General features: G+C 36.0%; 4 protein-coding genes across 6 annotated transcripts; 2 read left to right on the plus strand and 2 right to left on the minus strand.

Moving 5' to 3' along the window:
• The first annotated feature begins 1,891 nt into the window (after nt 1-1,891).
• On the plus strand, nt 1,892-5,704 carry LOC127971164 (ras-related protein Rab-33B). The gene is made up of 3 exons (XM_052574005.1): nt 1,892-2,054; nt 2,163-2,399; nt 3,073-5,704. The coding sequence occupies exons 1-3, from the start codon at nt 2,043-2,045 to the stop codon at nt 3,553-3,555; spliced, it is 732 nt and encodes a 243-aa protein (XP_052429965.1). The 5' UTR covers nt 1,892-2,042; the 3' UTR covers nt 3,556-5,704.
• Nucleotides 5,705-8,098: 2,394 nt separating this feature from the next.
• LOC127971169 (uncharacterized) lies at nt 8,099-10,495 on the minus strand. 2 transcript variants are annotated; one of them, XM_052574009.1, is made up of 8 exons: nt 10,392-10,495; nt 10,204-10,270; nt 9,941-10,112; nt 9,168-9,227; nt 8,944-9,075; nt 8,708-8,854; nt 8,549-8,609; nt 8,099-8,464 (listed from the first exon to the last, which is right to left on the minus strand). In XM_052574009.1, exons 3-8 carry the CDS (start codon nt 10,103-10,105, stop codon nt 8,358-8,360), a joined length of 672 nt encoding a protein of 223 aa, XP_052429969.1. In that variant the 5' UTR covers nt 10,106-10,112; nt 10,204-10,270; nt 10,392-10,495; the 3' UTR covers nt 8,099-8,357. The 2 variants fall into 2 exon arrangements, with proteins under 2 accessions (XP_052429969.1, XP_052429970.1); XM_052574010.1 differs by lacking the exon at nt 10,204-10,270 and having other exon boundaries at nt 10,392-10,481.
• Nucleotides 10,496-10,650: 155 nt separating this feature from the next.
• LOC127971159 (histone-lysine N-methyltransferase SETD7) lies at nt 10,651-14,933 on the minus strand. 2 transcript variants are annotated; one of them, XM_052573991.1, is made up of 8 exons: nt 14,747-14,928; nt 13,904-14,033; nt 13,003-13,204; nt 12,683-12,872; nt 12,440-12,521; nt 12,125-12,242; nt 11,845-12,002; nt 10,651-11,706 (listed from the first exon to the last, which is right to left on the minus strand). In XM_052573991.1, exons 1-8 carry the CDS (start codon nt 14,784-14,786, stop codon nt 11,505-11,507), a joined length of 1,122 nt encoding a protein of 373 aa, XP_052429951.1. In that variant the 5' UTR covers nt 14,787-14,928; the 3' UTR covers nt 10,651-11,504. The 2 variants fall into 2 exon arrangements, 1 of the variants encoding a protein (XP_052429951.1); XR_008156759.1 differs by lacking the exon at nt 10,651-11,706 and having other exon boundaries at nt 11,854-12,002; nt 12,415-12,521; nt 14,747-14,933.
• A 600-nt stretch (nt 14,934-15,533) lies between these two features.
• Nucleotides 15,534-16,503, plus strand: LOC127971298 (microsomal glutathione S-transferase 2-like). The gene is made up of 3 exons (XM_052574184.1): nt 15,534-15,539; nt 15,653-15,744; nt 15,947-16,503. The coding sequence occupies exons 1-3, from the start codon at nt 15,534-15,536 to the stop codon at nt 16,041-16,043; spliced, it is 195 nt and encodes a 64-aa protein (XP_052430144.1). The 3' UTR covers nt 16,044-16,503.
• Nucleotides 16,504-19,575: the final 3,072 nt, after the last annotated feature.

Below are 19,575 nucleotides of genomic sequence, written 5' to 3' on the forward strand. Positions count from 1 at the left end.
AGGACACACTCAATCAACACAGTGGCCTTTATGCAGCCCGCTGGCAGGTCAAGCTACAAAAACATTCTGAATACATTAAAAATAAAATTCATGGTAGTTAAAACTGATTCATGGTGTGGAAGTGCATTAGGATGGTTTAAATCGTACTTATATGACCGCCATCAATTCGTAGCAGTGAATGAAGAGGTATCATATCGATCACAAGTGCAGTATGGAGTAAGTACCTCAAGGCTCAGTACTAGGGCCACTACTTTTCACGTTTTATATGTTACCCTTGGGAGATATCATCAGGAAACATGGTGTTAGCTTTCACTGTTATGCTGATGATACTCAGCCCTATATTTCATCTCCCGGTGAAACACACCAATTTGAAAAACTAATGGAATGCATAGTCCATATAAAAAACTGGATGACGAGTCATTTCTTACTGCTAAATTTTGAAAAAACAGAGGTGTTAAGGTGTGTAAGTTTTTAGGTGTTAGGACCTAAAAACTCTGCATGTATTAACATAGAACACTGTCTAAGACTTGATGGCTGCTCTGTCAATTCCTCGTCATCAGTTAGGAACCTAGGTGTGCTATTTGATAGCAATCTTTCCTTAGAAAGCCACATTTCTAGTATTTGTAAAACTGCATTTTACCATCTGAAAAATATATCTAAATTACGGCCTATGCTCTCAATGCAGAAATGTTAATCCGTGCATTTATGACCAAAATCAACAATGGACCTGGAACCTCTCGACCATTCACCTACCGAGAAACTGATGTACATATACTACACACTACCAAGAAGGATATATTACTATGCAGGATTTAGCTTGTTTACAGCTAAAGAGATTTCTCAGTTATCTTTTATTTTAATCTGAATGTTTCTCCAAAAACCTATTTGGAGCAATATAAACAGACACAAATGAGACATTTACTGACATAGATTAAGAGTACAGAACTATAACATTAAAGTGACGATTTTTATTATGAATGGCTTTCACTGAAATATCTTGAATTTAGATCTGAGTTTCAGCCATTTTTGAAATTGTATCACATGTGAGGTTACTGGGGTTTTTCTATAGAAGAACAATCTAAAGAAGGAAACAAGCAAAAGTATAATTTTTCTATACATTTACACTTAATGTTGTCTATGAGAAATTGCTGAAATGTAAAAAAATAAAAAAATAAATAAAAGTTAATTTTTCTTTTCTAAAGGGGTTGTTATAAGTGATAAAATTTTTAAAACCATACAACAGAACATGTGCTCCACCATGTACCATGCTCGAGGGCGGAGCATCAGAACTAGAGCCTGAGAAATGGGTGGTACATCTGTTTAAGAGGAAATTAAACACATTGTTAATGCATGCTTTCCAAACCAATCTGATGGAATTCTTCTGTTAAAAGAATATTGAATTCACTACATTTCTGACAAAACAAGTAGCAGGAGTTAGACTCAAGACCCTGAAACTGGTTGTGCACCGCTTGATAAACATTATAAAACCCTTTATTTGATTGCGGTATGTTGGGCAGTTACCATCTTCAAAATCAATCTACAACAGAACAGAACAATAATGCAGTTACAGGCAGAAAAAAAAATAATATTGATGCAAATAAACTATTATCACTGTATACACAAAAAATATATATTTTCTGTGTTCAGTGCAGTTTAGTGTGTAATATATATTTGCATTTCTGTTCTGTTTTGCAAATTCAGTATCATATCAAGTCATTGCAAAGAAGTAAAAAATTATAATAAATTATAATACATGCATAAAATTTAATAAAATAACTCCCATATTAATTTAGTTTTTGTGTGTACACTGCTTACATTGGTAAGTTTCAGTTTTGTTATGCTCTTTTTTTGGATGTACCACACAAAACGCTCTCGGTATTATGTGACTTCTCGCGAGATTACAGTTATGTCAACGTCGTACGTGGCTACAGACAGACCCTAACAGTGTAAGACAAGTGTAAGAAGACTCCGCCAGGAATGCATCAGCAAAATGCGGAGTCTACCGGTCAGCACGTCAAAAACAGTCCACGACGTTTTTGCACATGAAGCTTGAGGTAAAGGGCTGAAGGTTTAACTAAGCCTGCGTTTGAATTATTTATTTGACCCATTAGCATCAGCACACATTTTCACTGTGCCATTCTCTGAGGCACTTTCGTGTATAGGAAGACAGCATGGCAGATATCGAGTCCTCCTTTGAATTTAGCTCATCTTTGACCAGCTCTTCGCTGCCTCCCCCACGGACTCGAATCTTTAAGATCATCGTGATAGGAGACTCTGGAGTTGGCAAGACTTGCCTCACCTATAGATTCTGTGCAGGCAAGTTTCCAGATAAAACTGAGGCCACTATAGGGGTGGATTTTCGAGAGAAGGTTATTGAAATAGACGGCGAGAAAATCAAGGTGAGGATGCTTCTGATTTCAGAACGTTATTTTGCGTATGTACTCAATATGTTTTAATGTAATCCTTTAAAGCCTGACATGTATTATTAGTCAGTGAAAAAAAGATCAGTTTATTGAACCTTTACATGTAGAGTGAATAAAGTTTGTGTTTTATGAACATATATAACATATAAAGTGATAGTTCAGCCAAAAATGAAAATTCTGTCATTAATTACTCACCCTCATATCGTTCCAAACCCGTAAGACCTTCGTTCATCTACGGAAAACACAAATTAACATATTTTTGATGAAATCCAAGAGCTTTCTGACCCTGCATAGACAGCAACACAACTGAAATGTTCCCAGGTCAAGAAACGTAGCAAGGATCTTTGTAAAATAGCCCATGTAACATCAGGGGTTCAACCGTAATTTTATGGAGTCCTTGCTATGTTTCTGGACCTGGGAACATTTAAGCTGCGTTGCTGTCTAAGCAGGGTCAGAAAGCTTGTGGATTTCAGCAAACATATCTTAATTTGTGTTCCCAAGGTGAACGAAGGTCTTATGGGTTTGGAACGACACAAGGGTGAGTAATTAATAACACAATTTTCATTTTTGGGTGAAATATCCCTTTAAAAGAACAAATATGCATGTATAAGTTGACAGCTAATAGCGCTCCCTATTCCCCCTCTGCCAGGTCCAGTTGTGGGACACTGCAGGCCAGGAGCGCTTTCGAAAGAGTATGGTACAGCACTATTACCGCAACGTCCACGCTGTGGTGTTTGTCTACGATGTCACCAATGCTGCTAGTTTCCGAAGTCTTCCGCTGTGGATCGAGGAGTGCCGTCAACATGCCTTGGGCCAAGAGGTGCCTAGAATCTTGGTCGGCAACAAATGTGACCTGCGGCATGCCGCTCAAGTAAGTACCGACGTAGCACAGCAGTTCGCTGATGCACACTCAATGCCTCTGTTTGAGACCTCTGCCAAGAACCCCTACGGAAACGATGACGGTGGTCGGAATAATAGTGACCACGTAGAGGCCATTTTCATGACGGTGGCGCACAAGCTGAAATCTCAGAAGCCGCTCGTGTTAAGCCAACCACCATCAGGAGATACTGTCACTCTCAGGCAGGACGAGGAGGACAGGGGAACTTGGGGCTGTGGATGTTGGAAGAGCTAATGAATGAATCACCCCTTACAGGATGGAGATGACAAAGGTGAAGCACCTTTAAAGAAGCAGATTCACAGATGCTTTAGTGTTATCTGTGAAGGTCCAGGGGAAGGGTTGAGGACACAGGAACATCTTTTCTCAAGATTTCTTTTTGTATCTGATCTGGCCATTATTTTAAAGGGAAGAAAACTTTCCTCCATCACTTAAACAAGAGGCTTTGAGAAGTTGCATGTAGGCCTATTTGCTTACATATACCAGCTTCATCTATTATGTGTCAGCCTGTCTAGTTCACATCATATGCCACTGCCAAACATGCACTACATTTTCCAGCTAGATTTAGTCAGTTCTGCAGGTGAATTGAACAGTGAAACCTTCATGCGTAATATGTTGCCTTTTTCATCAGATTTTTTAAACAGTGTTTGCCACAATTAGATAAACTGTTCTGTTAAATCACTTCAGCCTCCGAAGTAAATCGGGTTTAGACTGTGTGTTTGTTGTTTGTTCTCTCATTCTGTGTCACCCACACACATGCAGACACTTCCTGTGAAAGTTGTCAGTTCTCTCAAGAGAAAAAAGAAACTGGTGAACAATCACTAAATGCAGGTTATTTATAAGTGCTGCTAATAGATCTTAGACAAATGTTAGCTGAATTAAAAGGTAAAATAAATCTGATATACAATAATATAAAAAAAAGCCAGTCCTAGTCCACTGCCAGTGTTTTATTTATTGCCAATTTAGTTTCTTCTAGCAGCCAATCATCTATATAAAATACTGTACATACAAGACATCTGGGTTATGCATGATAATCAGTCCTTCCTGTGAATCATGTCAAAATGTAGTAAAGTTAGGTAAAAAGGGACAAGAATTCGCTGACAATATTTACTTTAGTATCTACAGCCAGGAATTGTATGTAGTACTGCTTTGTTAGGCAAAATTAAAGTGATCTGTACTGTATAATCACAGATTAGTACCTCATATTATTCATGGCATCTGCTCTGTGCATGCATGGCATAAATCTGAACAAAAGCTCTGATATCAGTCTATATTTCAGTATGTAATCTGTAAGTACAAATATACAGATATGCTAATGACTAAATTGTCTTTCCCTTCGGCAATCTTCTTTCCAACACTGATATGCAGAACAGAGTTCAGTCCATTACAGGGAATATTCACACATAACTTGATGTAACCACAGCTGGTCCTGTGGAGTGCATGAAGGAAGCTCAGGCATGTCATTCTTTCTTTGTTTTATAGTGAATTGCCAAAAAGAGGTTTTGCTTATGATTTATGCTTATTTTTTTTTTTTTTTAAGTAGGTTGGTTGAGGGCCTGGTTAGCTGATGCATTGCGTTGTTTGATTCAGGTACAATAATAGGGGGGAGCATGTGATTAGTTGAGGAATTGTGCACGGTTAATGATGGCTCTTGAATATTTAAATGCAACATGTTGAAATGCACACTAAGACTTGTCTATTTGTGCTTAACGTTTTGACTCTGGGTGCTTACAGAAGGTTCATATCTAATCTATCTGCCAGAAAGAACATGAGCTTTGATGATTTTTGTAGGTTCATGTTGAACTGGTCTTGATAAAAACATACTCTTGGTCTGGATTCTATCCACTGTTTTCTTTCGCTTCACCCAATGTACCATTTTAAGTGTCATTCAGAATTTGCTTTTTTCTGTCTTTATTAACACATTAATAATATAGTTAATGTAAAATATGAGTAGATCTCAAAAATCTACAAAACGGCTTGACAATTCTAATTGCAGAAAATTGAATATTGAATATTATTAACATGTTTAAGTGTTACATTTTTATTGTAGGTAATTGTTTATTATTCTTGGGATAATTATGCATCTTTGCGACCAAAGTGTATGAGTAAGTTCTTGATATCAGGGGTCAGCAGTTGATAAAATAGCACCTTGCAATGCCAGAACTCAAGCATGCACAACATATCTTTATTAGTCACTTGTCTAATTATACAACTCATGCCTTCAATGTTGGTCAGTGAGTTAGAGTGACATAGTTTTGGGAAAATAAACAAACCATCAATGCACTATATTCAAAGGAGTGCAAAAGATCAATGCTTGTTGCCGTTTTGGTTTTAACTGTTTCAGTGTTTTACTAAAAGAAATAAAGTACCACATCTTTGACTTTCAGCTGACTAGTGTTGTGCCTTATTTGTCTAATAAAAGAGTGCATATGTGACCCTGGACCACAAAACCAGTCTTAAGTAGCACGGTTGGCTATTGCTACAAATATACCCGATATTTGTAGCAATAGCCAACAAAACATTGTATGGGTCAAAATTATCAAAAAACAATTTTTTTAAATGCCAAAATTCATTAGGTTATTAGGTAAAGATAATGTTCCATAAATATATTTAGTAAATTTCCTACAATAAATATATAAAAATTCAATTTTTGTTTAGTAATATGTATTGCTGAGAACTTCATTTGGACAACTTTAAAGATGATTTTCTCAATATTTAGATTTTTTAGAAAACTCAAATAGTTGTGTATCAGCCAAATACAGTTGCTGGTCATAGAATTAGAATATTAACAAAAAGTTGATTTATTTCACTAATTCGATTCAAAAAGTAAAACTTGTATATTATATTCATTCATTATACACAGACTGATATATTTATTTTAATTTTGATGATTATAACTGACAGCTCTGGAAAACAAATTCAGTATTTCAGAAAATTAGAATATTATTTAAGATCAATACAAAAGAAAGGATTTTAAGAAATCTTGACCAACTGAAAAGTATGAACATGAAAAGTATGAGCATGTACAGCACCTGACAGCACTCAATACTTAGTTTGAGCTTCTTTTGCCTGAATTACTGCAGCAATGTGGCATGGCGTCTATCAGTCTGTGACACTGCTCAGGTGTTATGAGAGACCAGGCTGCACTGATAGTGGCCTTCAGCACTTCTGCATTGTTTGGTCTGGCATATCGCATCTTCCTCTTCACAATACCCCATAGATTTTCTATGGGGTTAAGGTCAGGCGAGTTTGCTGGCCAATTAAGAACATGGAGACCATGGTCCTTAAACCAGGTACTAGTAGCTTTGGCACTGTGTGCAGGTGCCAAGTCCTGTTGGAAAATGAAATCTGCATCTCTATAAAGTTGGTCAGCAGCAGGAAGCATGAATTGTTCTAAAACTTCCTGGCATACGGCTGCGTTGACCTTGGACCTCAGAAAACACAGTGGACCAATACCAGCAGATGACATGGCACCCCAAACCATCACTGACTATGGAAACTTTACACTGGACCTCAAGCAATGTGGATTGTGTGCCTCTCCTCTCTCCCTCCAGACTCTGGGACCCTGATTTCCAAAGGAAATGCTCAATTTACTTTAATCAAAGAACATAACTTTGGACCACTCAGCAGCAGTCCAGTCCTTTTTGTCTTTAGCCCAGGCAAGATGCTTCTGACACTGTCTGTTGTTCAAGAGTGGCTCGAATGCGACAGCTGAAACCCATGTCTTGCATACGTCTGTACGTAGTGGTTCTTGAAGCACTGACTCCAGCTGCAGTACACTCTTTGTGGATCCCCCACATTTTTGAATGGGTTTTGTTTCACAATCCTCTCCCAGGGTGCAGTTATCCCTATTGCTTGTACAATTTTTTCTACCACATCTTTTCCTTCCCTTCCCCTCTCTATTAATGTGCTTGGACACAGAGCTCTGTGAACAGCCAGCCTCTTTTGTATTGACCTTTTGTGTCTTGCCCTCCTTGTGCAAGGTGTTAGTGGTAGTCTTTTGGACAACTTTCAAGTCAGCAGTTTTCCCTATGATTGTGTAGCCTACAGAACTAGACTTAGAGACCATTTAAAGGCTTTTGCAGGGGTTTTGAGTTAATTATCTGATTAGAGGGTGTCACCAGGTGTCTTCAATATTGAACCTTTTCATAATATTCTAATTTTCTGAGATACTGAATTTGGGATTTTACTTAGTTGTCAGTTATAATCATTAAAATTAAAAGAAATAAACATTTGAAATATATCAGTCTGTGTGTAATGAATGAATACAATATACAAGTTTCACTTTTTGAATCGAATTAGTGAAATAAATCAACTTTTTGTTAATATTCTAATTCTATGACCAGCAACTGTATTTGGCTGATATACAACCATTTGAAAATCTGGAATCTGAGTTTTCTAAAAATTCTAAATATTGAGAAAATCATCTTTAAAGTTGTCCAAATGAAGTTATTAGCAATACATATTACATATTAAATTGAGTTTTTAACATTATCTTTACCTAATAATCTAATGAATTTTGGCATAAAAAAAAAAAACTTTTTGATGATTTTCTAATTATATGACCAGCACCTGTATTGTCCTATCTTAACAATTTTATCAATTTTAAGAAATTGACTTATGACTGGTTTTGTGGTCCAGGATCACATATGGGAACATTATGTTCAGACTAGAGACTTAAAGTAATAACATTGCAAAAATGATACTGTCCCTTGGTATGTTATCTGAACATCCACTGAAATGAATGGTTTTTAATTTCATGAAGAGGCAAATAGAATACTTAATTTTTTATATATTTTTTATTGTAAAATATAGGTTTACGTGCGCAAACCTATCAGTCTATCATTTAAAAAGTATAAAGCCAAAAAAACACAAAGATAATATAAAATATGGCACTGATAACTTAAACATCAAGAAACAAATTTAAGTTGATTTGAAATAAGCAGGCTTGATGAAATCTGGACATTTTTCGCTCTTTTGTAAAAAAATGTATGAACTATATTTACCAGTATTTCACATAAAAAAAAAAACATAAATTACTAAGCTAGTCTGCTATATGGCGGAAGCGTGGAGAGATTCTGCTGTTCCTGCTCAGGACAGCTATCCATGAATGACATGGGGGAGTTAAAGATTCGCTCATCTCCATCTGCAAGAGGCAAAATAAAATCAAATGAAATATGATTTTGTTATCTCAGTGGCCAAAGCCACTCAAACAACATCTCTCACTTACGTTGCCAAGTGCATACAAGTTCAGTTGGAGTAACAGGGTCATTTTGAGGAACTAGAAAATCCTGTAAAATACACAACCATGCAGTAATTACCAGCTCAATCTTGCATACCAACTTCAAAATACTGCATTTTCTTGTTTTTACATAAAAAATTCACCCACCATGCCATTTGTGGAGTCGTAGCAGCCACAAAGCGGCAGACTGCGGAAGCCAACATAAGCAATGAGAGAAGAAAAGAGCAAAGATCCCACACAGGCCACTAGAAGGGTGCTGTTTGCTCCTTTCACCATCTGGCTGAGCACAAACCTCTGCACAAGACAGCTTTATCAACCATTTGTGTGTTTTAATCAGAGCGTTTAACGTATGGTAGAGTAAACATGAACTGGTGTAACTATACCACTTCAGGGATAGGATGGGCGTGGAAGACCTCATCATCCTCTTCTCCATAGCTGAGAGTGACGCAAGCATAAACGAAGACAATCACAACAGCAAAAAGTGACATCACAGATGATGCAATCATGACGTTTACCTAAACATATTAATGAGAACATGTAAATAGCAACAGGTAGAAAGAGACAACCGTCAGGAGAAATACTGTCCATTAGACGGATAAGAAATTACCAAAATTGGGTTTTTCTTCTGGGACGCAAAGAGGGCAAGTACACCAGGGGCAGCCATAATCTAAAAGAGGAGGAAAAAGTGAAATAAACTTTAAAGAATCATATTGGGCATCTCAAGGGTGATGGTAAATAAAAAGAGATGTGAGGGGGAAAAAAGTTACATTTAAATTCTTTTGTACTTTCTCACAAAACTTTCACATTCCCCCAAGAAACTTCAGATTTGCAACCAAACCTTTGTGATGGAAATAATATGAGAAAAAATATATTTCAGAACTTTTGCAAGAAAATGCAAAGTTTCTCTGGGGAATGCAATCTTACAGAGAGACCGCAAACGCATTTTTTCCCCACCATCTCTTTTTTCTTTTTTTGCACCAGTCCTATTTGAGGCCCTGTAGAATCACTGTCTCTTAGTGCAGACACATGCCACAAGAGGGTGAATACAAGTCAAGTGGGATACCTAGGCTTAACCTTCTTCTTCATGTGTAGTCTTCTATCACTAAAAATCAGCATTATTAAGTTCATCCTAAACCACATTAAAGCAGTGGGAAAATTAGCTATGAAGGAAAGTCAATTTAACAAAATAAAATAGCAAAATGTGATCTGTTTTAATATGAGCTACAAAAGCTGTTTCTGATGTTCCTAAAATGACTTTGACTCTATCCCAGTTTGCTACATACTGGAAAACTGGGATGGGACATTATAGATTAACGTGGGAACTAAAATTACGTTAAGTCATATTAAAGTAAATAAATAGTAAGTTTTAATGTTTCTCACCAGTCCACACCAGAGTGGAGCCCTAGTTTCACTCAAAGTAGTGCTCTTGCGGAAGACTGCGTCCATAAATCCGCAAACCACGCAAAGCCCCGCGCACGCCACCTGAAGGATGCCGAGGACCACCACACTCTTCTGATTGAAGATGAAATACCTGTAACGGTCCATCTCAGGCCTTCAGCGAAGAGAGAAGAGGTAATGACTTTCACGTTCAGATATATCATTTAAATGAGAAAAATCCTTCATTTGTATGTCTCCAAACGGACCTGAATCCTTTATCAAACGTCTAATGACTTGAAATCGTCACGAACGCTTTCCACGTTGATTCTGAAACTACAAAACGACTTTACTAACCAAATTTTACTAAACGTTATACTTAAACTATGCTATGCCCGATTTAATATGTATAAACTGGTGTATAAGTCCTATAAATTAGAAAAAAATTAGTATTTACCGGTGCCGTTTTTGCTTATCACTTCCGGGCCGCTTTTGTTTGGAAGCAAGCGGTGAAACCCAGAGTGTCACTCATTTACCTGGCGCGCGCGCAGGTGCAGCACGATGACCACGCCCCCCCTGCGTGGATATTTACAGTGTTGACCTAATTAATTTGGCACAGAATATTCCTCCATTTTTGTTTAGAGAAAACCTGATTCATATTTTCAACATTTTTGTAATAATATTAAAAGCCAAGAACACTGAAAAGATGAGTCCAGTTGTGCTCTATGCTGGAGTTTTTATTGATAAATCTTTGTTGATAGCTTTCGCATATCAAAGGCTGAAGTTTAGCTCAGTAGAAAGATTTCTCTTAACCTTGTGCCTTATTCCCAAATACTGTACGTTCTGTTCAATCTTTTCCACACACATACAATACACCTTACTCTTTTAATGGTGTCAATTCTTCATAGTTTTTCAAAAAAAAAAAAAAAAAAAAAAACAATACAGAAAGAAATAAGCAGCTTTGTCTGTGTAATACTGTACTTCAAGAATACTAGAGCTTATTTAAAGATAACTGAAGCTGTTCGCACATGCAAAAGGACATTAAATTGTTTTACAAGAATAATTGATGGTAACATAAACATGAAAAATCTATATTTTCAGTTTTCATGGGAAACATGAGCAGAGCAGCAAAAAGACACTATACTGGTTTAATACTGCATAGTATTCACAAGTTGTGATAAAGAGGACATATACCTCCAGGAATCGTGACATCTGTCTTAAATACTTTCAAACTCCTCTCCACGGATTTCAGTCAAAATGCCTTTAAATGACTTGCTCTTTTTCAGTCTCTGTATTCTTGTAATGTAACCAAATCAGTCACCAACTGACACACATACTAATCCTTCCACACTGTAGAACCATAGAATTTTGCAGCTTGCTCAGAGAGCGAGGATTTCACAGTCACAATCCTTGTAAACTGATGACGATGCCAGAAATCAGTTCAGAAGAGTGATTACTTATTAATGTTAGCTGCGAAGAAGGTCAAAGAATAAAGTTAAGAGTTTCTGGTGGTAGTTATAGGCTGGGATAGGAGATCATGTTTTTTTTCAGACAGGCGGTGGTGAGGGTCTTAACAGGTCTCGTCAGCACCTTTTTCAGACTCCTTTTGCTGAAACTCCAACAATTGCTTTGTGTACCATTCTGGTGCCTCTGGACCAGACTTCCCTGAAGGCTCATGGTCATAACCATAAGCAACCGTGAGTTCTTCATCTTTTTCCACAGCACGGATTGTTCGGATGCATTTTATTTGCCCAAAACGAGGATGGATGTACCTTGACAGGCAAACACAGCTGTTACATGACTAACCCATTATGATTGGTTTATATTTAAATAAATAATAGATCTAATTTAATATAGGAAACAAAAGCACTACATCTCTGTATATTATTAAAATGAACATTAACACTCACGGATCATATTTGCAATTGGGAGTGAAGGAGTGATTGGCCTTGTGACCTAGAGAAGCACAATAATTCTCCATCAGATTGAAAGGTTCTGGAACATCAATCACAGTGTCCTCATCCAATGAAATAGTGTTCCCATTCATGGACCAGTCACGACAATCCACCTGTTAAATCGAATATAAAAAGATTACAAAAACACCTTTAATTTAACACACCACGCATCCTATAATATGTTTTAAAGTATTACATTATGGCCTTGAATAATGTCAAATGCAGACAGACAAACCTCTGTATGGGTAATTCGGACACCATTGTAAAAAGCCATCACGGTGTTAGTCTCAGCCTCAGTTTTTGCAAATAGCCCTTCTCCAGCTCCAGAAATAAGTGATTGTCCAACATACACACTGTTAAACCAAAATAAGCCTGAATCAACAAGATGATGACATGAAAAATACTGTTTTATGCCTAGAGAACCAGCAGAATCTCCCCAACGAAATGACAAGACAGTACATCACTGGAACAAACAAATATATGTTTTTTTTTGTTCAAAACGAGATTTGATAGATTGAGGTTTACATGGTTGATCACAGCTTGCACCAACCGTTGACTTTCGTAGGGGTCGGGCAGCAGTTTATGACCAGCGATACATGATGAGGTGGATTTATCGTAGGAGTAAACAGGACCTACAAAAGAGTAAAAAAAAAAAAAAAAAAAAAAAAAGATTAACCTACAACTATTCTTATACCAAGACGAACTTGTACTGATCAGATTTGGGTTTTTAGCTTTAAAATGAAGATTTTAAGATGTACATAAAACTTAAAAATAAAACTAAAAATAAACTAACTATCTGGATCAACAGTGAAGTGTGGTCTGCCGTTCTCTCGGGTGGTAAGAGTGGCAATTCGGGCCTCAATCAGTTCTCCATCAACAAAGGAGCCATACAGAGCAGTACGCCCATCTGGATAAACATAAGCCACCGACTTTCCTGTCATCTCTCCATCTTCATTCACTTCCCCGACCACGCAGGCGCCATCCTGTAGATGGCAGAGCAAAAAGAAAACTTACATACACATAAACTTGGAACTTGTCAATTCAATACATTATAATGCGGTCAATAAGAGTTTAATTTGTGATTTAAAGTGCATGATGTTGGGCACAACATACCGGGTAGTAGACCCAGCACATGCCATAACGATTGTTGTCCTTGTACTGGCCCCTGAAGACCAGTTGACCTTCTGGATTGAACTCTTGAGCAGGTCCATTGAGCTCGCCTTCTACATAAGTCCCATGTAATGCTCCCCCATCCTCGTAAGTATAAATACCTTGGCCCTGCAAAGCATCATCCACGTAGAAACCCTCCAGCGTACTATTAAGGAAAAAAAAAAACTGGTGATTTTTGGGTGAAATATAATTACCTTTGTCCGCTATTATCAAAATAATTAAAAATAAGTATTTTTACTATGCAAGATTATAAAAATTAGACCCCAAAAAGAAGCAAACAAATTATGGAGAAGGAAAAAATATGCATGCTAATTAGATCTAATACTGCTGGTGAAGATACATGAGTCTGCATGTGCATTTGAATTACTGCGACTCACAGTGATATCAATCAGAATATAGTTCAATACTGAAAGTCTCCGGAGCAGCTGATTAATACAATGGCAGTGCAGCCATTGTACTAATTAGCTGCGAGTTTCCCTTCTACATACCTCAACCTGGTACAGATCTGTTACCCTTTCTCCTCCCCAGCAACACATGATGTGCTACAGGGGTTTCCCCTAGTTTACCTGGCAACAGCATGTACACTAATCCCTTTAATTCAGAACATGTTTCAACAGTAATAGTTCCCTAATGTTAGCAGCAACAAAGCAGATCTAGTCCGCTAAGAACAATCCTACTTGTGATACATCCTTATGAATGAAACAATAAAACTATTTTAAGAGTTATCATGATTTAAATAATGAAATCTGAGTCTGATCAACAGTGACTAATTATATTTTAACATTATTAAATCATAGGATAGAAATCAATAATATATTAATTGTGCCAACATAATGTTTCATACCTGCCATCAAAAAAGAAGAACTTTCCTTTTCCATTTTTCTCCCCATGAACAAAGTGTCCCTCAAATCTGTCGCTGGAGGAGTAAGTCACAGTGCAAAATCCATGAGGTTGGTCATCCTCATCCAGTGGTCCTAAAAAGTCATTACATTTTTATCAATAAGCTAAGTAACAGACTGATAAACAACTAATGCACTGCATGCCCAATTATGACACTCATTTTAATGGACAGGTTGATAAAATCAGTTTAGTTAGATACTTCACATTTAGCAAAAATATTTCATACAAAGCAAAGTCCACAAATACACTAATTGATGGGCACTAAGTGCTTGGTTTAATGGTGTTAGTCCAGAGCTGAGAACTATGTACATCTGCAGTTTTGGATCAAGATTTAAAGCTGAACTTGCAACTTTTGTCAACACCCCACTTTTTTTTCAACCACGTGGCTTTAACAACACTATTAAGTTCATCCAAATACGAATCTAGCTTATATATAGGGCATTTACAGACTTCTTAAAAGATGATATATGTAATATAATAAAATGAAAGGTATTTTGAGAGAAATCTATTGTCTAACTAACGTTGATTCTTTCCGTTTATGCTATATCAGCTCATGGGACTTCAGATAGAAGTGTAGCTAAGTCTTAAAGCAAAAATAACACTCGCTGTCACCAGGAGGATTTAAATAGTCCCAAGCTTACAGGCCTCGGTTACTTGACCGCTCCAGTACGGAGGAAAGCTGACGGTAGGCTAATCCTCGGCGGAATGAGACTGCATAAAAGTTCAGCCTGACAGCCGAGAAGACAAAAACGAATTCATGCTACGTTTGTGTATACGCATGTCGTACCTTCCACCACTTCTTCCATGTTGTCATCATCGCTGTCCATGATTGCGCTTCCTCTGTTGTTTATTAGAGGTATAATAGTCTGCTTTTATAAGCCTGTCTCGGAAGCGAGCAGCGCAGAGCTGACAGTTCCCGGCGCACAGTGGCTGACATCATCAGCGCCGAACGCACAGCACAGATTCCTGCTACACAAGAGAGCGCTGTGCTCCGGCGCTGGAGAGTCCGAATCATTCTAGCGAATCGGTTCACTAGGACAAATCGCTTCTATCAACTAGTAAAAAAATTATTCACTGATTTGTTTGAATCTTCATCAAAACTAATATCGGGATCCCTAGGAAAAAATATGGTTTTCTTTAGTTTTGATTTCGTTAATCCATCCCTAACATGGTTCGATTTCGTTAACACCGATTTTTCGATTTTCGTTCATTTTTGTTAAATTAGAGGTTATTCTAATCAGTTTATATGTGTTTTAAATAGGCTACACTGGTCCTTTTTAAATAACTATTTAATGTATTAGAATTAACTTTTTGAATGTAAAAGTCTTAAAGCATCAGGACAATTTTAAATGCTGAAAAGACCTGTTCTCTTAACGCTAAAGTCAATGTCATGTCTCTGTAGAACATAATGAGCTCTAGTTTTTCATAAACACCAGTCTACTGTGTAAATCAGATGAGGTCAAGGTTTACTCAAATAATGTTTGATTTAGGGCCATAGTGAGCTTTTTCAAGCTAACTGCAGTTACAGCTTGTCATTAATCAGAAAGGTTAAATAAATGTTTACATGTATGATTATGAAGGTAATAATGCAATTGAAATCATTCATTAGGTACATCATTATTAGTCATTTTTATTTGTAGCAAAGTTTGATAAAACATTTAATGACAGCGGTTGAATTTCTTTAGCATTTCAGGCAAGACGTGTGGGCTGGTCAAGGATGAAACATAAAATTACGCCACCTATTGTTACTGGTCCACCTGAGTTTGAAATGACGTTTCGTGCACAGTAAGATCTTTGAAGCCAAACTGCATCACTGATGTCTCTCATACTTCACACACTTCTCTCTCTTTCATTCATGAAAAATCATATATATGTAACCCCCCAAAAATCTTGATTGATTGGCCAGCTTTCACGGGTAATCCTAATTTTAACCCTGTACAAACAAATCATAAAATATAAAAAATATGTCCTTCCACTCTTTCTTTAGCCAGAATAGTGTAGAGTCATATTCCATATTCTTGGTGGTATTGTGGATCTCTGACATCTTTTTCAATAAAGTTAGGTTAAATAGTGTGTTTCTGTAATTATTTCTATAACAATGATAAAGCAATACAGTATTTAATGGTGGACCAAAAAAGGAACAAATATCTCAACATCAGACTTTTCTGAATAATTTAATTCAAATTTTCAAAATAGTTTTCATCAATTTATTAAACAAAAGTCATATAAAATGTATACTCACATTATGCATGTTTCAGAAAAACTTGATGTGTATATGTTTTATGTGTCAGTTTATTCTAAGATTTATATTACAGTATTAATTCAGAGGACCCAGTTATAAACTATAAATGACTAAATTACTGCTATTCACTTGTTGAAAGCATGATCTTAAGTGGATGTCATTTGGACTGAATTGGAATGCTAATATATTTTGTAAGTATGTACAGTATGAGAACTAGTTCGTCAAAACTGACAGATTTGTCCTGACCCACACCAAAAGATTTAATTTGGATGTGATCAATTCCTGACCCATTGCCATCTGACATAATATACGTAACTTCCAAGATTGTATTTTCACATGACAAAAGACAGTGTGAACTCTCATTTGCCACATGACACACCAAGGAGTTAAATCTGTTACCTGAAAAGAAAAGAAACAATATTTATTTCAATTAAATATATAACTGCATCTAACTTGAAGAGGTAAAGATGTAGAGAATATTAACAGGTAATTTGAAAAGTTGAATTTCACATTTTACAAATGTTTACTGTACATCTACAACACAGATGTTGTACTTACATTTTACTTTTACCATGTCAGCATTTTTCATTGCTTCATTCTCACTGACAACATCATCACATTGTGGAAAAGCCTGTGACCATCCAACCAGCATGCAGAGAAAGACTATTGTCTTTGTTAATTGAACCATTTCGATCAACTGTGATTAAAACAAAATAGAGTTGAATACTATATTCTAGTAGCAAAATTAAAAGGCATCAAGTTGCATCAAAATACTTCAGTAAAATAAACTGTTGATTTTTTTTTACTTACTGTTGAAAGTGATGAAACCTCTAGTGGAAAGTATTGAAAATCTCTCTTTGTTCTATCTGAATTATTTTCTTGAGATGTTTCGGTCCTGTCTCTGACACGCTTACAAAAATTAACATTGTTACATTTGGTCCGTGGAACATAACTTGCACAATGCTGAACCTTCAAAACAAAATTGAATTTGTTATCAATGATTAATTGGACTCCATGTTCATGCCAATGAATAGCAATTACTCTAGTGCATTTGTTATGTAATGCCTTCCAGGCTGTATAGTATTATTAGAATGGATAATGCTAAGTATGCCTATAAGAAATAAATATTGCATAAACACTAAAACCACTGAACCAAACTAAGTGCATTAGGATCTTCAGTACGTTAAGTGATGTTAAATAATATGTATAACCCTTAAGTTTAGTTTTGGTGTTTAAGTTAGGTCACTAAACCTTCACATTGTATTAGATAGAAATAGCTTGAGTGCAGATTACCACTAATATAGTTCAGTACTGTTATGATGCAATTTAAGTGATAAATCTTCTTTAGCATTTATCAGAAACATAGAACGTTCGAGTAGAAATTAGATCTTAGGGTGCTTTGCATTATAATTTAGAATTTGTAATGCACTTAAATGCACTTGCTTTAGCTCAACATTACCAGGACCAGAAAAAGTATAAATCATTAAGAGTTTATTAGGATCATGTTGATCAGCTAAGGTTTGCTATTGCTGAATTAAAATATCTGAAAATATGTTTGATTCTCGCTATTTCAATGTAACTCATGTTTTTATTTTTTATTTTATTATTATTAATTACTTGTTTATATTTTTAAGATAAGTTGATTTATAAGCAACAAATCAGGCTGGTCTTTGAATTTGTTTCTTAAAATGTTTATATGATCATCAAGATATTTAAATCATAGATAACTGTTGTTTATTATTTGACTTTTACAATGCCAACGTATGTTCGCCCACATTTTTGTTCATAAATTTCAATGAATATTTGTACATTAAAATTAATTAATTAATTACTTAAAATAAAAAAATATAAACACACAAAAACAGTCTCATGGATTTCATTCATGTACAGTATGTGAAACTTTAATCTATCAATCTGAGGATGCACAGAAAAAGTAAATGGGCGTGGCCACTTGGTGACGCTATAACACAAAAACAAATTAAATGGTTTGTGGCGATCAGCCCCCGTGATCTGAAGAACATGAAGGTGTTTTTTTTAGAAGTCTATGAAGTCGAATAAAAGCTAGAATAAACAGAAATACATATGGCTACTTTAACAACTTTGACTTTATCTCTTATGATACATCAACATATAGCAACCACATGAATGCAGAAAAAATATCCAAGCAAAAACATTTTCATATACCATGCAATAAACCAAAGCACTGACATGACATCAATTGCTTCAAATCTATACCAGTTAATAATTGTTGTACATTTTATTGTAGCCTACATTTTAAATTACATATAGCTACATAAAGTGCACATCCATCTTAGAGAAGCATAGATTTAAGTGCCATCATTATTAAACTTGACCAAAGAGAGATGGTTGTGTTGGAGCTACTGGATGTGAGTTTGACAGTCTTAACAGTCATTGGCTTGAATGTGTGTCCTGCCTGGTCCACCACCACAAGAACCTCGACATCTTCATAGCAGCAGTTGCTGGAATAATAAACTTATAAAAACAACAACAAAAACATACAGAATAATACAGATAGGTTGCTTTGTAGCCATCTTCATCTAGACCTTAACCTTGTGTTGTCTTGCTTAAACACTTAAGACCACTAGCAAAAACTTTGATGTGATCAGTTCCTGAGCCATCTCCATCTGTCATGATAAAGTCACTTTAAAATTATTCCATTTATACATATGAATGACAAATGGCACTCAGACTGACCAAGAAAGAAAATAAATTATATTTCTTTTAATTACATGTCATAGTAACTTTATGCTTGAAACAGTTATGGTTACAGTACAACTTGACAATGATTCATATTCTTCAGATGTTTGAAATAGGAAATCAGCATTCACATCACAGACATATGAGGACACTTACAGTCAGATCTCATCCTTCTCTCTATTTTGTCAGCATCTTTGATCGCTTCATTTTCTCTGAAGGTATCATGATGTGGAGAAGCCTGTGACCATCCAATCAGCATGCAGAGAAAGACCAGTGTCTTTGTAATTTGAACAATTTTGATCCACTGTGAAGTTTTTATCTTTTTTAAACATTTGAGTAAAGTTTAGTTTACAGTACACATTTATTCCACAACCATATAATATGTAAATGTCTTAAATTGCAGTATTTAGCAGAGAATAACTGACTAAAATGAATCAACAAATATATAAAGGATGAATCCTCAATGAAGACCTTTTAGATAATTGTCCTTTCTGAATCAGTTTGTTATGTCATTCCTCTCAGACACACTTAAGACCTCTCACCCAAACATATAAACATTCATAACCTATCAGCGGAACATATTTCTTGCACAATGTTGTCAATGTTTAATCAGAGTACATTCCAATGAACAGCACGTTCTCTCGTGCTTTTGTCAT

Source organism: Carassius gibelio, chromosome B14 (genome assembly GCF_023724105.1).
Source record: "Carassius gibelio isolate Cgi1373 ecotype wild population from Czech Republic chromosome B14, carGib1.2-hapl.c, whole genome shotgun sequence".
In the NCBI taxonomy this organism is placed as follows: Eukaryota; Metazoa; Chordata; class Actinopteri; order Cypriniformes; family Cyprinidae; genus Carassius; species Carassius gibelio.